At 42.9% G+C, this 18,848-nt stretch overlaps 1 protein-coding gene across 1 annotated transcript in view; it reads left to right on the plus strand.

Annotated features, from left to right (window-relative positions):
- Nucleotides 1-18,848, plus strand: part of LOC135263006 (dystrophin-related protein 2-like) — a 72,772-nt gene that overhangs the window by 39,363 nt on the left and 14,561 nt on the right. The window contains exons 4-12 of the mRNA XM_064350531.1: nt 7,029-7,185; nt 10,283-10,403; nt 10,727-10,995; nt 11,932-12,078; nt 13,303-13,381; nt 13,751-13,811; nt 17,338-17,399; nt 17,782-17,856; nt 18,512-18,713. Coding sequence (XP_064206601.1) covers nt 7,029-7,185; nt 10,283-10,403; nt 10,727-10,995; nt 11,932-12,078; nt 13,303-13,381; nt 13,751-13,811; nt 17,338-17,399; nt 17,782-17,856; nt 18,512-18,713 — 1,173 coding nt within the window. The remainder of the gene's footprint in view (nt 1-7,028; nt 7,186-10,282; nt 10,404-10,726; nt 10,996-11,931; nt 12,079-13,302; nt 13,382-13,750; nt 13,812-17,337; nt 17,400-17,781; nt 17,857-18,511; nt 18,714-18,848) is intronic.

An 18,848-nucleotide genomic window follows, 5' to 3' on the forward strand; every position in this document is an offset into this window, starting at 1 on the left:
TTTAAATAAAGGTTATTTGGTAATGTCCACTGGCCTTTAAATAATAGCAGGTTCTTATCTTTCTCTCTGAAATTCCGGCTGAATTTCCAGGGGTGATACCTTGCCGGCTCCCAAGGTTATTGTTGCGCACCGTGAGTGAAATCTCATGACCTTTTGCAAAATGGAGAGAACCACTGCTGTGCGAATCGGCTTAGTCTGCCTTCAGGATCTGTGCAGGCTATTGAGATAAGCTAAACAGATATTTGGACACATCCCCAAGCCTTAGGGAATATGAATTCTCTCATTCTTTCATTTTTATTTTGTGCAGGCTCTCAAACATCTTTAAATTTCAGAGACTAATGAAGGAAATATCAGTTGGGAATTATAAGAACATGAATTATTGAATAACCTGCACTGCTTTGCAGATGGAAGAATTAAGAACTGAATTAAGTCATTTGGATTTGCAGGTTAGATCTATCGGAAATGCAGCAGCACTACATGACATAAAACAAATTTTTACCATAACAAAACCATTTATTGGTTACAGAGATTGTCTTAATCGTGTTTTATTTGTGCAATGCTTGAATGAACAGTGGAGAGAATAGACCACATCAATGTGGACAAAAACGTTTCACTGAATCACAAAATTTTACAGTAAGGACCTTATCTACTGGCTTGCACTACCAACTATTTTCTTCACCTCAGCTGCACCATAATTGTAGGTTGTATAACCGAAAGACAATATAGATAGTGATATCTGTTTATATGTGTGTGTGTGTGTGTGAATGTGAAAGTTTGTATTTGTGTATGTGTGTATGCACATGCGTGTATGTGTGTGCATGTATGTGTTTGTGTGGGTGTGTGCGCGCACATGTATTTTTTTATATGCACGTGCATGTATATGGTGTATCTTGGTTAATGTATCTTGATGAATCTGGGTTAATGCATGAGGTGCACCATTCAAGCAGAATGAGAACTACTTCATCACCCCTCTAAGATCCACACCTTCCTGTCAAACCTGGGCCCTGTATCACAAAGTGGGATTACTGAGTTGGCTAGATAACTGTACTAAGTAAAATCCGGAACCCTGCCAAATCTGGAACATGGACTGAAGTAAAAAGAACTGTGGTTTTACTCAGAGCAGTTATCCAGCTTACTCAGTAATCCTGCTTTGTGAAACCCCTCAGCAGGCTACAAATAACATGGCTATTCTTTTCTTTAATGTCTGGCTTTTTTTGCTGTTCATATGAACTATTTTATACAGGATAATTTTTAGATTGCCTTCAAAATTGTATATGTATATGCACCTGTATAAAGACAGTTAACAAAGGAAAGACCTGAATAAATAAATGAGTGGAGAAACATAATGAATGCAGATGCTTCCATACAGATATACTGCATGATATAATTAAGTAATGAATACCCTATCATCCTCTGTGGCATGTATAGAAATGCTGACCTGGCCCAGATGACCTTTATTTTGGATCAAGATGGCCAGAGGAAAAGATCTAAGTGACTTTGAAAGATGGGTCATTATTGGGGCATGGATGGCAGAAGCTTCAGTCACAAAGGCTGCTCAACTTGATACTGTTTCAGTATGAACAGTAAATATGGTCGGAAATTGTGGTCAAAAGAGCATATTCGATGACAGTGATGCTCATGCATTAGTGCGATATGTAGGGAAAAACAGAAGAGCAACTCTTCCTTTGGTGACTGAGAATGTCAATGCAGGATATGATCAGACTGTGTCAGTAAGAACAGTCTGTTGACAACTACTATTATAGAGGGATATTGTAGTATGGTTGCAGTGCATAAACTCCTCATTACAAAGACGAATGCACATTTGAGAGTTCAGTGGTGCAAAAACCATAGGCACTGGTCTAAAGAGATGTGGAAAAAAGTGATATGGTCAGTTGAGTCATCCATCACCATATTCTCAAGTGTGCGAGTGGTACACCCAGAGAATGATACAGGCCTAAATACTTGATCCCTACAGTGAGGGGGTCCAGTGGCTCTCTTATGCTGCGGGGGGCATTTTCCTGACATGGTTTGGGTCCACTTGTCCCCTTAAAGGGAAAGGTCATTGCAAATCAATACAAAGTTATTCTGAGTGATCACCTTTATCCTATGAGGAAACATTTCTATCCTGATGGGAGTGGCCTCTTCCAGGATGACAATGCCCCCATCCACAGGGCATGATGGGGTCACTAAATGTGGTTAAAATGCAGATTTTCAGCTTTTATTAAGGGGTACTTTTATACATTTTGGTTTCACCATGTTGAGACAAATGGCTTCAAAGGTGTTTCATATTAGTCAGGTGTGTTCAATTGCTTCTTTTGTGCAGGTATAAGAGAGTTTATCTAGTCTTGATTCTGGACTTATGCTCACCCAAATCAACTGTTTGAAATGTCATTAAGAAGAAAACACTGGTGAGCAATCACAGCAATCACAATGGGCCTGGTAGGCCAAGGAAGACCTCTACAGTTGATGAACGAAGAATTCTCTCCATAGTCAAGAAAAAACCCTCAACACCTGTTTAGTTAGCTGCAGAAACAGGATGACCAGGTTATAGTTTGCTATGAAGTACCTCAAAGAGTCTGCAGAGTTCTGGAAAAAGGTCTTGTGGGCAGATGAGACCAGGATTCACTTGTGTCAGAATGATGGCAAGAGCAAAGTGTGGAGACCAAAAAGAACTGCCCAAGATTTTGAATCTGTGAAACTTAATGCTGAGGGTGTTATGGTTTGGGCATGTATGGCTGCCGCAGATGCTGGTTCACTTTTTTCATTGATGATGTAACAGCTGATAGCAGCAGCAGAATGTATTCTAAAGTGTAGAGAAGCATGTTATCTGCTCAGGTTCAACAAAATGCCTCCAAACTCATTGGATGACGCTTCATCCTACAGCTAGACAATGATCCAAAACATACTGCTAAAGCAACAACGCAGTGTTTCAAAGCTAAAACTGGGAAATGCGCTTCAAATGCTGAGAAAATTCTTGACTGGCCAAGTCATGCACCCAATTTGAATTGAATTGAACAAGCATTTCATATGCTGAAGAGAAGACATAAGGCAACTAGCAGAAAGCTGAAGATGGCTGCAGTACAAGCCTGGCAGAGCATCACCAGCGAAGATACTCAGCACCTGGTGATGTATATAGATGACAGACTTCAAGCAGTCATTGCTTGCAAAAGATATGCAACAAAGTACTAAACATGACTACATTAATTTACATAACATTAATATGTCTCAATATTATGGTGCCCTGAAATGGGGGGTTTTTTGTAAAAAATCCTATAATTATTTTTTGAAACCAAAGGGTATAATAATTAAATATATGTAATATAATCTGTATGAATGTGCACTTCAACCACATGAATTGTTTGATTACAAATCTAAAATTGTGGAGCACAGACAAATTAAGAAAAATATGTCTTCCAAACATTATGGAACATTATGACGTATATATTTTAATGGAATTATTATTAAGACAGTTCTCCCTGCTTCACTGTGCCGTGTTGTAATTTGTATGACAGGAAGAAAATGCATTGAACCACAAGAGAATGCTAGGGAGAGCCAGGAGGCATGCTTTTAAAAAAAGTCACAGAACATTAGCAATAAGCATGGCGTACGTCTTCCCCCATTAATTAACCACTGATCCTTGCAGTGACCTCTGCTTGCTCTCCCAACCTTTAAAATTATTTTTTGTTTTAACTGTTAGTATTTGAATTGAAGTGCGGAAAATAGTGGGATGACTTGTAGATGTGTGCAGTTAACATTCTGTCAAATAAATAATAGTTTTTTCACAAGACCACCGTTCACCTACAATAGAGGAAAGGAATTGTTTGTTGGATCCTCTGGTAATGGCTCCACAGTCCCTTTGTCCCTGTGATTGCTCATTGTCAGTTTCCTCTTCTGTTTTTATGACTGGCTTCAGAGCACGGATGAGGCTGTTGAAATGGCTCCACTCATTTTCTTGGCAAACAGCTAGTCTTGTGACACCACAGTATGGAGGGTCGACCCTATTTGAGAACTGTCCCTAAGTCAGTGGCCCAGGTAAAATAAATGCAAACACATACACACACACACACACACACTCGCACACCAACAGCCTCCCTCTACCCTCAAGGGATCACCTATGCCAACTCTCCTTGTTTCTTTTATGCTGCTGGCATCTGCCATCTGAGATCAGTAGAAAACACCCATGAAAACCTATAATTAATCCTGTACTGTGCACTACTTTTGAAACTGTTTTTGGCTGCTAGAGCTGGCTTCAGCTGGCAGCCTTGTGTTTGCTAAGGATTCCATTACCCAAGCTGTATACTTCCATTTGGCTCTTCCTGTGCTGTAAATTTGAATGTATTAGTCTAATGGATGACTTTGCTTGATTTGTGATTTTCAGAGTGTCACGGTTAAAATGTGCGCAGTGAGTGAGCGATGGATGAAAGGTTTCAAATGGCCGAGAGAGAGAGTTTTCAGAGGGACTGTGTCCTCACTTGAGTTTTGCTGATGACAGTTCCTCCCCCAGCACGAAGGTTTGTCTTTGACGTGGAAGGTGCAAAAAGCCATTCGTTCCAGTGAGTGCAATTGTATGCCTGCCAAAATCAGATGACTGCGGCCGAGCAGTGAATCCTGTACTGTGGACAAGGGCGCCAGGATTCATAATGTGAATTATTTGGTTACTTTCCAAATTTCTGTCCCTTCTGCACCTACCTAACAGAGAAAAAATTTCATTTCTTTGAGAAATGAGAAGCTCAGAAAAGCCAATGAATTTCCTGGCTCTCAGATTTCTTCCTGCACGGAGCTTTGACTTTTTTTTTTATTAATCGTCCTGTTCTCCAGCTCAGCGGTGTGCGTGCACATATGCACGCTCCCCCAGCACTGTAAAACAGCTGTTCTCCCAGCAATCTTGCCTTCTGTGCATCCTACTCTGCTGCACCGCTGCCTGCCACCCCCCCTGAGGTGAGCCCAGTCTCAGTGTTTATCAGGACGGTGGGAGAAGCATTGCGTTTCGATGTAGGGGAGGGCATGCGTGAAGTGCTTCCGCCTTGCCGGTGTGCACCTGGGTCCGTCGAAGGCGGCCTGCGCCGGTCACGGCTCGCCGAGCTTCGGATGGCAGACAGAGGCTCCCCGGAGGGAGGGGGACATATGTGTCTGCTCACGCACCGTGCTCCCTCTCGGCGAGCGGCGTCACTGAGGTGGGGGGTGACCGTGGTGCGGAGGGGTGGGTGGGTAGGGGGAGCCCACCGTGCATCTTAAGCTCGCTCATGTTGACCGTGAGCAACAGCTGTGGCCCCGCTGTGCCTCTGATCCAAACTCCTGGGGTATCGCAGGGTTTAATGTGTTATGTGACCATGGATGTTGCCGTGTTCTCCATTGGAAATCATATTTTAACACATTTCCTGGTCATTCAAATTGGTAATGGTGTTGTATCTGTTTATGAGATAGGAGCTACTATATTTAATCGTCTCATGGGTTTCCCACTTGGATATGGAAGTTTTGAAATAAAATGCCAATCTGATGAATATTTATTGGGTTTAATTATGCACAGAGAGAGTCTGTACTCTATTATCTTTTTCCACAAAGCTGCAGTTCTATGGCTTGGCAGTCTGCTGTAAAGCACAGAGTGCAGTACATTATTGGCCAACTTCTTCACCTAAGTCCTGGGTAGACAGTGATTGACAATGGTTTAGCTTTTTAAAAAATGCATGTTCTGTGCAGCATAATGGACGGAGTGGTGGGAACCTGATCATCCAGTGGAATTCATTGGTGGACGATGAGATGCTGTTGTCCCGGTTGACTGAAATCCTCCCATCCCTGGGTGACGCTACAGCCAATTTTGAGTCTCCCTACATAGTCGGCACTGGCACATTTTGTATCGGATACCAGATTGTGGAGCCCATCCACAACACTGCCTGAACAAGATGAAGTACTCAGCAGCCACTGGCAGTTGAGTTATTTCCAGAGTTCCAGAGTTATTTACTCTTTCCAGTTGAGAGTACATTTAGAAGCTGTGGAAAATGATTGGTTGATTCTGTATATTTACTAGGTATTATGTGTGCTAAATATTGCATCAAATTGCTCTCTGAATTTCAATGTTCAATGCATCCTCCTCTCTCCCTCTTTCTTAGTCTTACCTCTAGCTCAAATGCATGCATGCACACACACACACACACACACACACTCTTGTGTACATTACATTACAAAAAAACATTACAAAAAAAAAATTAATGTAATGTGTACATACATGCAGGCACACACATGCATGTGCACACAAACACAAGAGCATGGTTGTACACTTGAAAGCACAATTATTTCATGTTAAAGAAACATACACAACTCTGGGTTCCAGCAGTGTGACAGGGTTGCCTCATTAAGCCGGTCTTGCATATGCCTGGTGACAATGGTGTGCATAACTAAGATAAGAATATATGACATGGACTTTTAACTGTAGGCAAGAGCATTTGCTTGTTTCCTTCTTTCTGTGTTTTCAACCAGCCATGGTCAAAATTAGTGTTGCTTCATTGCCTCTACAATGTCCTGTCAGAAAAGTGTATAATTTCTGAGATTACAGTCCTATTGCTTTTTAAAAGAGAAACTGTCAAGCTGAAACTAGTAACAAGATCAGCTTGCCAATCAAACTGTCCTTGGATTTTCATGCAAAATGCTAACCGTGCACTGATTGAGAGGGTGAATCACCCACTTCTTTTGATTGCTGAATCTTTGTGCATGTATTATCTCAGTTCAGGGTAGGATTTTCATTGACCATTGCTTCCGCTGGCTTGACACACAGTTGGGAGGCTAAACTTGCATGTGGTGGGCACATACAAGCTGGGCACCATGCATTTCTTATACATAATTTAGGTAGTTTTACGTTATATTCAGTTCTGTTGACAGAATGTACTTTTGGCAGGGTGTCTTTCTGTATGTTTGCATCAGACTATATGTTCATGCACAGATTCTGAATGATAGGATTACCGTTTGGACGCAGCCCCAAACGGTTGGTCTCACAGTCGGCAGAGAGTGACTCGGGTTGTGGTGTGTGTCTGTAGGGCAAGGCTGGAGGCCTTCTCTGACAACAGCGGGAAGCTGCAGCTCTCCTTGCAGGAGACCATCGACTGGCTGACACTAAAGGACGAGGAGCTCTCAGAGCAGCTGCCCGTAGGGGGCGATGTGGAGACCGTCCAACAGCAGAGCGAGTTCCACCAGGTAGGCCCATAGTGACGCAGGTCTGACAGTTCTTCCAGGTTCTGCTACACTGGACCTGAAACCAATCCGTTAACATGAAATGCTGATGTTTTCCTTTCACTGTGTAGTACAATCAAGTTTGTGGTATTATCATTCATCGCTATAAACCGCCTCTCATTTCTTTGAAAGGTGCCAGTTTCTGACTGACCTCACTCTCTTTCATTCTCTTTATGTTTCATTGAGAGTAGTTTGCTCTGTTACATTTCAGAATTATTTTTTTCATCTTTTGTTTATGTAGGTTAATTTCTCTCCTGTCGGTGCACTCATGGTCTTTAACTTCTTCCTCCATCATCACATTTAGCAGTTTGAAATCTGGCAAAAATTCACACAAAAAAATGTGTGACATTTATGTTCAGTGACATTTTACACTTCACACTATCTGTGCGATATCAAAATCAACAGACTAGTTTTGCCAGCCATTATAGAATTGTATGAAGATACATTTGATAACTTAATTTAATCAAGTTAGATATTAGTTTTATTACTACCACAATAAACATAAGTGACAGCATATGCATTTAATAAAATGGGTTGAATTTATCCTTGTCAGCTGTACATTGTGTATGGCAGTGTATGCTCTACAATGGGACCTCATTGGTAAATAAATGTGGACCAATTAAATTTTGCCTTAAAGTTTGCCATAGGGAATCACCAGCGATCGTAATAGACAGCCGCAGCTTGAGAAAACAATGTGTTTTCGTTTGGCTTTGTGTGCTGGTTCACAGAGGCTTCCAATTGAACTCGGCTACATGGCACAAAGTATAAATGCAAGTGACTTGTTGTGGTCATGTGCTTAAACAGGCAAAACTAGGCTCCAGCTGTTACGCTGTGTGGATGCTGCTTTCTTCAATAGAAATTGTAATCTTTTCATGTGATAAGAGGATTGCAATGCAAGCTTTTCAGAAGGAGATGAATGAAGGAACTTAATTCCACAGTATATTACTGCGGTCCCTACCCAAGATAATACAGAAGACAGCATTGCATGAGTTAGCAATTCCGCATGGTAATACCAGTTCTCAGTCCCAAGGGGTGATGGTCCCAGTGCTTAGGAAATTAGATTCATTGGGATGTACAGGAGCGATTAAAAAGAGCTTACCCTAAATTACCCCTGTGAGCAGTGCTCAGTTCTGTGTGAGTGGTACAGTATATCTCAAGGCCTCTGTGTTCATTGTCATTACAGTATTTCTGTATAACATTCTGTATTTAGAGATTTTGTGTGCAGAACAGTATTATGTATAGGAGAGGCCGTGATGTTTAGTGTGTTAGTATTATATATCTGAACAAAAACATGTATTTTCCTGTGTTTTTTCATCTTACCTTCTCACTCGAAGAGAATGTGGTGAATCGAAAGTTATGTGTCTGTGTGTCTAGAAACACTAGAAATGCCACAACAGTCAATTTGACCATTGGCACTTTCAATTCAATTCAATTCAATTCAATAAACATTACATTTACATTACATTACAGGCATTTGGCAGACGCTCTTATCCAGAGCGACGTACAACAAACTGTATAACCATAACCAGGAACAAGTGTGTCAAAAACCCTAGAGAGAAGTACTGTTCCAAGTGCAGGGAACAACCACATTCATTAATAACTTTAAGATATAGAAACAAAATCAGCTTTTATTATTGTAACATTTGTGACTTTTCCAAAATATACGTATTGAACATTCTATTATAACATTCTGTTATATACATTTAAATGGCCACGAAAGGTCAAATTTACCATAATTTATCTTGATTTAGCATTTTGATTGCTGCACGTAACTTTGTTGTAAAATAACTCAGCTGCAGGCCTGCCGAACAAGCCTGTCTCTCGGTGAAGCCTGCAATAGTAGTCCAAGGTTTTAGGGCCTACCTTGTAGTCATGTAGCCATCTGAGTCTTGAGTAGGGTCGGGTAGCGAAACCTGGTAGTGTATCAGTGTTACATTCTTTGTAGGTAGTGGTCATCAGTGTGTCAGTTTTGTATTGTGTGTAGATGGAAGTGCTCCGTGTGTTGTGTTGTACTACAAGTAGGTGGACTTGCTCACTGTGTGAATGTTGTGTGTTGGTAGAAGTGCTCAGTTTGTTGGGCATAGGTAGACATATTCAGTGTGTCAGTGTTGTGTGTAGGTGGTTGTGCTGGAGTTGTTGTTCTCAGTGTGTTGGATAAAATATTGCTTTAATATTCAATCTAAGAGAATAATTCTTGTCTGGTCAATTTCGTTTTCAAAGTGATTCACATGAATGTACTTAAAAAAACTCTGGACATAAAACTACATAGTATTCTTCCAAGCAGCCAAACCCAGACATAAAACTGCTTGAATAAATTTAAATGTTTTGCTGTCTGGTGTTCACAACATCCTGGAAAGTCTAACATACTGTGGTGCTGTCAGTTCTTTGAATAAATAAATATTTAACAAATTGCAAACTGCGTATTTTTGGAAATTTGCATTGAATGTTCATGTTGGGCTACCCAAGAAAATAACTGGAAACACTAATTTAAAACCACTTACTGTAACAGGCCACCAATTGAGTTTACCAGCATCTGAAATTATGCTGTAAGATGCCTCTCCACAGAGAGAGTCAATCAATTTCCTCTTAGTTTATGGAAATTGGGGGGAAAAACTCGGAAAATCCGATAAATGCTCAATATGAGTAAATGAGAAGGCCAAGACACATGAATACTGACTGCTCATTCTCTGTTTGAAGGCACTGTCATATTTAGGCACCCTCTCTGCAGGAAATAAATGCTTTAGCGTGGGGTAAAGAATAGCTCTAAGTAGCAAGTAACTAATTACATTAGCTTCACATTCGAGGACTTCGAATGCATCTACGTCCTGCCAGGAAAATGTACTGCAAACTGTCACCTTACCACTAGAGCCCTTCACTCTTGGAACACTGCTGCTTTTCCTTTTTTTCCCCAATACCTGTATACTTCCTGCATACTTATACATTGCCTGTATGCCTGTACTTTGCCTGTATGCCTATGTATCTCCTGTATGTGTGAACAAGTGGAGGGTGCCGTGTGGGTCTCTGTGCTGAATTCACCGCTGTCTGTGATTCACATCCACAGGCCTTCGTGGAGGATGTGAGGTCCAGGGGTCCCATTATCTACTCGGTGCTGGAGTCGGCTCAGGCCTTTCTGTCACAGCACCCCTTCACCGAAGCAGAGGAGGCGCTCGCTGACTGCAAAGGTTTGCTCGCAGACCCACTCTGGGAATTACTGTGGTGAAATTCACTGTCATCTTGAAAAGTTTCCACTTTTTGAAAATACCTGCACTCTTGTATGATGTATCTTTCTGGAAAAGACATAGAATAGAAACTATGGTTCTGTCAATTAAAAAGTTGACACAAAACATGTTAATACTTTGGAAATGTTGATGTTTCATTAGTTGACTGTTGACTCCCTCCTAATGCTACTTCTGTTGGATAGGGTCCATCACAATCATTTGCTGACCAATAGGGGGCCTACCCCACCCCACCCCACCCCACTCCCTCCGACCCCACCCCCACACAGATGTCTCACCGCCGAGACGAATCCAGAACGTCAGCCGCTCGGTGTGGAAGCAGGCCAGCGTGGTCAGCGACCTGTGGGAGAAGCTGACGGCGCGCTGCCTGGACCGCCATCGGCACATGGAGCGCACGCTGGAGAGGCTGTTGGAGGTGCAGGGCGCCATGGGGGAGCTGTGCGCAGCGCTGGACCAGGCCGAAGGAGTGAGGGACGCCTGGGAGCCTGTCGGGGACCTCTTCATCGACTCGCTGCTGGATCACATCGACGCCACCAAGGTTTCCCGCACCTTTTATTTGTCACCTTAAAGCACAAGTCTGATGCCCAAATAAGAGCATATCAGTGTGTAGAATCATTTTGAATCAGCTGTGCTTTACAGTCTGTAATGGATAAGGTTATTGGACACTGGGGAAGGAAACTGATCCTTGCTTGTCTGGTTTTAAAGGTCTTCCAGTTTATAATAGCATAAGTGCAATAGCTGAATGCTGCAGCAATATCTGCATATAAACAGGGCAGCTGTAGCAATGATTGGTAAAGCAGGCCTTCACAAAGCACGAAACAATTTAATCTAATTACATCATCAGTGATTTACAAATTCAGACCAAAGTGCTTGGGTTTGTTCAACTCGATCAATTATTAATGCTGCAATTATCTTTAAATGCATCTTAATGCATCAAGAAGCCCTGCCTTATCTTGCCGCAGGGAAATGTTTTGAGTGTACACAAAAGCCCATCACCATATTTCATGGCTGACAAATGCACAAACAAAGACAACTGTTCTCTTGTCATGAAAAGCCATTATCAAATATTTTGACGTGAGACATGATTCTCGAATGATAATGAGGCAGCTTGTGATTATCACTGCGGCTGATCAGATCATAACTTGCCCTCCCGTCCAGATACCTTATGTGGAAATGAATACATCGTTATCCGCACATTGCTTGCTGCGCTGTCGCCTATCGCCTCCGTAATTCTCAGAACAGCCTTGTCAGCTGCCTGGCTAAAGAGAGGCCTCATGTTTATGCCATGAGCCAGCTGCCGGGATCACATGAAAGTAGTCTCGGTGAAAACCCGGTAGTTCAGAGCAACGAAAACATCCCGGGGGATCATTAGCGATGTTTTGTTTGTACACACTTGAAGAGTTGGCATGGAGATTTGTGCTGCCCTCCAGCTCCCCTGCGGAATTGGGAACGTGAATGATCATTGCCCCCCCAGCTGTTCAAGGATGAGCTGACTCAGGTGAATGAGGCCATGAAGCAGACCAATGACCTGGCGCACCAGCTGGCCACCTCCAACGTCCACCTGTCCGTGGAGAACGCGCGCGCCTTGGAGCACCTCAACAGCCGGTGGAGGCTGCTGCAGGTAAACTGCATGCATGCGCACATGCGCGTACGCGCGGCCGCTGCGCTGACCTCCCTTTCTCCCCGCGCGTCGCGCGGAAGAGGCTGAACATCCGCGCGGGTGACCGTAAGCCAAGCAGACCTGTTAATCAGAGGAGCCTACAAAAAATCCTTCAGCATTCAATGGTTGAGTGGTGGTGGAGTGATTGACAGGGATTTCCCACCCACGGAGTGTATTATGCATGCTCAATGCTCCTGTGGGGAAGTGGAGGTTTCTGCACCATTCAAGGCTAAGAGACCTAAATACTCCTCTCTCCTTCTCCTTGTGGCTCTACACGCTCTCTCAGCAGAAGTTCTTCTGCTAAGTAATGCGTTGAATGCAAAATTGGTTATACGAGTAATCTGAATTAAAACTGTCCTCCAGTGACAAATATAATGCATTTTAGGGGCTCATTTCCACTGTTTTCCTATAATATTTTAGACCTTAATAAATTATTGATGTGGCTTCAGATGGCAGAACATCACGCTGTAGTGTGTGGGAGTTGTTCAGTGGTGCTCAGGGTAGATGCCGCCACTTAATGTTTTGCGTGCAAGTTCTCCAGAGGCCTCAAACCCCCCCCCCCCAGTGCATGCAGATGCATAAACAACATATGTAAACAGATAAGGGGGGTTTGTGTGCTGTGAACACCGAGGAAAAATATGTTTTCCATCCCGATTGTTTCATCTTGTATTCACTGCTCTCTTTTCTGATTTGCCTGAGAAAACAGAATTTCTGTTGGCGGACATGCAGGCTTTGGATGTGCAGTCGGATGTTCTGACATTTGCTGGCATTCATTTGCACAGTAAAGCCAGTACCCTGTAAATAAACTCAAATTAGTCAGCCTAAATCCCTCTGGACCTGTGTGGCAGAAAAAAGCTGTCCAAAAACCAGACGATAGAGAGAGGAACTTATTTGTGCCCTGAAATCCCCTCTACTGAAGTCTGCACCATTGCCCTCCCCTGCAAATGCATTTATTCTAGCACGAATGGCTGCCTTTGTGTGAATGGAATTAAATATTTGCTTTTCCCTTCCCTGTTTAAAAAGGGAAAATAAGTTTTTTTTTGTTGTTGTTGTTGATCTCCTTTATTGCCAGGACCTGGGCATTCCATCTTCAGCCTGTAGAGATGGGGTTTTGGGATTGGCCAGCTGGCTCAGTCTGCCTCTGTCCCCCCAGGTCACACTTGTTTGTTTGTTTGTTGGTTTCAGGGTTCTATTGAGGAGAGACTGAAGCAGCTGCAGGATGCCCACAGAGACTTTGGACCTGGATCCCAGCATTTCCTGTCCAGTAAGATTCCTCTACTGCTTGAGTTCTTTCACCATTCTACTGTGTGTCATTTTCGGGGTGGGAGGACAGCCCACAGCAGCATGGGATTTCTTCTGAGGGTTAACCAGAGCCAGAAAGTCTGGATCAAAACTATAAACTCCGCTATTTATTGGTTAGCTAGCTGGTTAATTAACTGCATGGTATGATAAAAATACATTTGTTCTTTGTTTCTTTGAAATACATTAATTTTCCTAATTTCTGAATCAGGCCCATGCTCAACCATATCGCTGGTCCCAAGGTCCCGTGATCGCATGTATTGAGCATCTTGAGGTTTTCTGACCTCTGATATTGTTCATTTGCAGAGGTTAATCTGTAACCTACTTCTGGCAGGTTCCGTGCAGATTCCATGGGAACGCGCCGTCTCCCCTAACAAGGTGCCGTACTACATCAAGTAAGTCCAGGAGCTAAAGGTGTGATATTAGGAGAGGAGGACACGGCTTAACCAGTTGTCCTGACCTAATGGGACAGAAATCAGTGAGCGTGATTCCACGCGATTCCAAACCCCATTCATCTTATCGTTTGGGAAAGGAATGGAACTTTTATGTTGCCAGCTGTAGTGGAATGAGTGGGTCACAGTCAGGGTAACTGGAAAGCAATCTTGTTGAGCCTCCCCTATTGAATCCCATCCCAGAGATTAACTTCTATTTTCTCTTCAGCCAAGACACTTACAGATCTAGTAAGCCTGAGTAAGCACATTGGTACTAAGGGTCCTAAATTGCTTGTGTGGAGTGGTATTGAACTCACTCTGTCTTCCTTTAGGCATTTAACTGTGATCTCCATCAATACCCAGTCTGCTCATTCATGCTGCACTGTTTGTTTTTTACTTTGATGAGTGAATCTTTAATATTGTTCTTGTCTCTGTTTGCACACTCTGCAAACTGACATTGTTTCTTAACCACATTAGTATAACAGTTTCAGTAGTACTATAATATTGTCTCTACCATGTGACTGTAAATGCTTTAAAGCCCCCTGAGACTTACCATGTTGCCAGTGGCAAGAAAGGCAGTCCTCCTAATCTATTAAATACTTCTTAATGTAATTTAAATCCGTTTAAAATTAAAAAGCAGATTCAAAGAGGGGTAGGATTTACCATAAATCTACCAATGCAAACTAAAGCACTCCTTCCATTCTTTGGTTGGTAACTTTGACTGACAACATTGTAGAGCCAATCAGAAAATCCCGTTCAGAAACTAAAGCCTCTTTCACAACGTCAGACCATTAAATTCCTATGGAGGGAGCACCCAACTTTCCAGCAACGCTGAGCCTGGCACAGTGTACAGCTCAAAAGTCATAATGATAACTTTAACCTTGTTAAAAGCTGATCTTTTGTAGCATGCCCAAACACATCACAGCTTTTTATGAAGCAGGCAGATAAACATGGAAGAACATTTTGGGTGAAGGATAAGAGTGAGTTCCCCTGGCATCACTCTCACCTCAAACAATCAATTGCTTGTGGCCGTAGTAAAAGGAGAAAGGGGCATCGTTGAACTCAATGCTGTATGGAAATGTAGTCCACTTGCAGACTCATCAGTTTTTCAGTTATATTTGTATAGTGCTTTTTACAGACAACTGTCACAAAGATTCTTTACAGAATGGCAAGTGTGAAAACAAGGCAAGGACCCAGCAAACAAACTGGCAAAAACCAAGCCTGAACCCCCAAATAGCGAGCATGTGAGGTATACAGGGGGAGCCCTCCCTCAACTGGCTGGCTTTGTGTAATGTAGTGGTAGAATTGATGTAACAAAAAAATAATATGGAATCAATCACAGCAAATAAAAATTGAGGTAATAAACGAACTGGAGTAGTAGCAGTAAAGATGTTCACTGGCCATAGTATGCATTGTATGCAATATGACTGATTGTGGGACGGGATAGCGATGCCAGGTAAATCTTGTCGGAGGGTGTGTGGCTTCGCCCTCCGACGAGAAGCAACTTCATGATCGCCTCCGTGTATTTCAATGTAACGTTTGATCGGAAACAGCAATTACTGTGACAACAGACATTACGAACAGCCCATTGTGGTTTATTCCTTACTTAATGCAACCACAGGAAACTTTTCATCACCCTAAATGACTCAAAAGAGATTTCTAGGAAGCACTGGATACAAACAAGTGAAGAGGACCAAAATTTGTCAGGAACTGACAGCTTCTTCACCTATATGAAGTTATCAGGACAGAATCGACCCATTTGAGGATTGGTAAGTACTTCTGTATATACAATATGTACAGTGCACAGTAAATTAATCTTTGTATGATCTATATATCATATTCTGTGTGCACATTGTGTGTGTTTAGTGTAAAATGGGTACTTCTGACTGCTTGTAATTTCACATTTTGCGTCTGAAATGTATGTTGTTTACATTGTTTATAATTTGTAATATAGGTGTCAGCATTCCATAACAACTTTTTAATGTCTATTTTATGTCTATTTTAGTGTGTGGCAGGAAGATGGAGCTGAAGCTCAACTGAAGCACTTCCACTTCAGATGCTTTGGGTTTTGCTTCAGCACCTCCCACTGTGCTGTCAGCAGCTTGGGCTTCAGCATCAAGAGGTCACTATCCTCTGCCAGCACGGAATAGAGGAAGAAAAGGAAAAACGAGCCACAAGAGACCACAGGGACTGTGAATACTGCAGGGCCACAGGGCAGGGGTACAAGATAAAAAGCTGTGGAAGTGCAAAGAGTGTCAGGTGCCTCTCTGCAGCCTGGCATAGTTAGGCTAGTATACATAGTTGGTTATAATTTATTTGTTTTATAGTTTGATGCTTGGCACAGTTTTGTTTTCTGATTTGGGTATGCTTTGAATTATATAAGATCTTTTTGTGTGATGTGCGATGTTGTTTTTTGGTTGTTGTTGTTTTCTCATGCCAAGGCCTTGGTGTGAGAAACATGAATAAAAAGTGTTGGAACACGTAGTGTGTGGGCTGTGTATTATAAAATACAAGAATTCACATACATTCACATACACATACATATTTTTTTTAACAGAGGGGGAAAAAACGTTTTCAAAAACATCCGTATACGTGTATAAGTTTCATAGTTTGTTCATATAGTCCAGCCTGTTCTGAAAAAAATGAGCCATGAATTGATGGTAAAGGTAAAGGCAGACTAGAGTTAAAAAGTAAGAAGAGGGAAAATCTTCCAAAATATCCTTAAATTTGTGCAGGTAGAGGAACTGGGTAGCACTTTTCTCAAACCATATGGCATGATGACAACATTGCACTGTCATAAGCTTGACATAACATCTTCCAAACCCAGTCATGACAGTGGATTACGGCTTGTGAGTGATGTCATTGCACAGACATAATGTTTATCGCAATCACTTTGTGTAACAGTTATGTTTATATCCCCACAATGCACACGCAAAATACAAAATAAAAAAAAACTGGTGCATACATTATGATATGACAATTGTACTGAGCGGTAATGCACTATTGTAGTTGGTCATGACAAGTGTAATGTCAAAGTCATGGCAGTGTTATGTAGGCTTTATGGTGTATAGTTCAAATATAGTCAGGTGTTACGAGAAACTGTTAGGCAGCCAAACTGAAGAGCGTTCTTAGTGGACCATGACTGCACTTCCAGGTTCTCCCATGCTGCTCATCAGAGGCATGCTTGTTTATTCATTCTTCATCTCCATTTATAAAAGCCTTTATATGTCCCGCACAACATGCTGTACGGTTAGAACACATGTTGCCATAGTGATTATATTTTCTGCATGGTTCTGTGTTTAAGTGTTTGAACTTTAGAGACCTCTCTCTCTCCTTCTCTCACACTTTCATTTGTTTTCTCTTTCTTTCTCTGTGTGTTTGTCTCATGTTCATTTGCTTTTTTTTGGCATGAAATACATTTTTTGGACATTTTGGCGGAGTTAACAATTAATAACAGCATAGAAACAATAATTACTCTTTCTTTGTTTAGCCATCATGCTCAGACAACCTGCTGGGATCACCCAAAGATGACAGAGCTGTACCAAGCACTGGGTAGGATAACAGTCTTCTCTCCTCTGTAGCTGTCAGGTGAAGTCCTGAATCTTTACACTTTCGTACCTTGCTCGTGGAAATCTTTGCCACCCCAGAGGCTGTGACATGACTCATTAATCTACACATGCAGTTCATGTGAATGTAACTGACTTTGATTAAAACGCATTCAGACGTTAATCTACTCTGACTGGGGGTGGCTGAGCCACCAGCTAACATGCACCGATGAAGCTTCATAACAACGCGTCCGATGGAGATGGGTGTGCTGGTAATGAGGGAGTGCGAGATCGTCTTGGCTCCAGGGGAAGAGCCGTCCATTTGTCTTACCTGCTCCCTCTCGTCTGACTTTTTCTGTTCCTCTCCCCTCCCCTCCTCTCATCCTCAGCCGATCTGAACAATGTCAAGTTCTCGGCGTACCGGACGGCCATGAAGCTGCGGCGGGTTCAGAAGGCCTTGCGATGTATGTGTTGGGTACCCTTCTTTGCCTGTCATCCTGCAACCCCCACCCCCTCAATGTCGCCAGAATACTTGTCCTTATTAGGGCAGTGTAGTGCCATTTTGAATAGTTTGCTGGAATTGAAAACTTCAGTCAAGTTTAATGCAGCCGCAGTCTGGTCAGAAGGCCTTGGGGGCTCAGCTGTTTGGACTGATTAAGTCCAAAAATTGGTCCCAGGAAGTAATTTAGGGATAATGAAGTCCTCCCTCCTGGTCCTTGGAGGGGCCTATTCTGGTTGTACCTCATTGCTGGCTGCCTGTCAGCGCTGATGGTCTTTGTTCTGTCTGTCCCCTGGGGACAGGCCTTGGTGTTTGCTGGAAAACTGCAAAGCAGATCATAGCTTGCTTTCTCTGTTGGTCCCCAGGCTGAGCTACTTAGGATAACTAATTAACTGGCTATCATGACTGCAGACTGTCAGATTTTCACTTATGATTGGTGGGGGTCTTTCATAAAAATGAGGTCAGGACCATAAACCGAGGCCCCGCCTCTACCTCTATTCATTGCTATTTCAGTAAATCAAGACATCAAGAGAACAGCCACTGTATGTATAATCTAACATAATTGAATGTGAGGTTCTTGCTCTGCCTTTCTGAGCCTGCATCTGTCCGCTTGCACGCAGTGGACATGCTGAGCCTGGGCAGCTTGACGGACGTGTTCCGCGAGCAGGAGCTGCAGCACGGCGAGCACGTGATGGACGTGGTGGACGTCATCCGGGTGCTCACCGGCCTGTACGAGCGGCTGGAGGAGGAGCGCGGGGTCCTGGTCAACATCCCGCTGTGCGTGGACATGTGTCTCAACTGGCTGCTCAACGTGTACGACAGGTAGGCCCACCCCTAGCCTTGCCCCTGCCTCTCCTTCAATCTTATCCTCACCCATGACCTTGATCTTGCCCCCCCCCCCTCACCATGGTGCTGGTAGCTCCGTGGGGGTTGTCCGATCAGCGTGCCCCCCGCCAA

This window comes from Anguilla rostrata, chromosome 9 (genome assembly GCF_018555375.3).
Source record: "Anguilla rostrata isolate EN2019 chromosome 9, ASM1855537v3, whole genome shotgun sequence".
In the NCBI taxonomy this organism is placed as follows: Eukaryota; Metazoa; Chordata; class Actinopteri; order Anguilliformes; family Anguillidae; genus Anguilla; species Anguilla rostrata.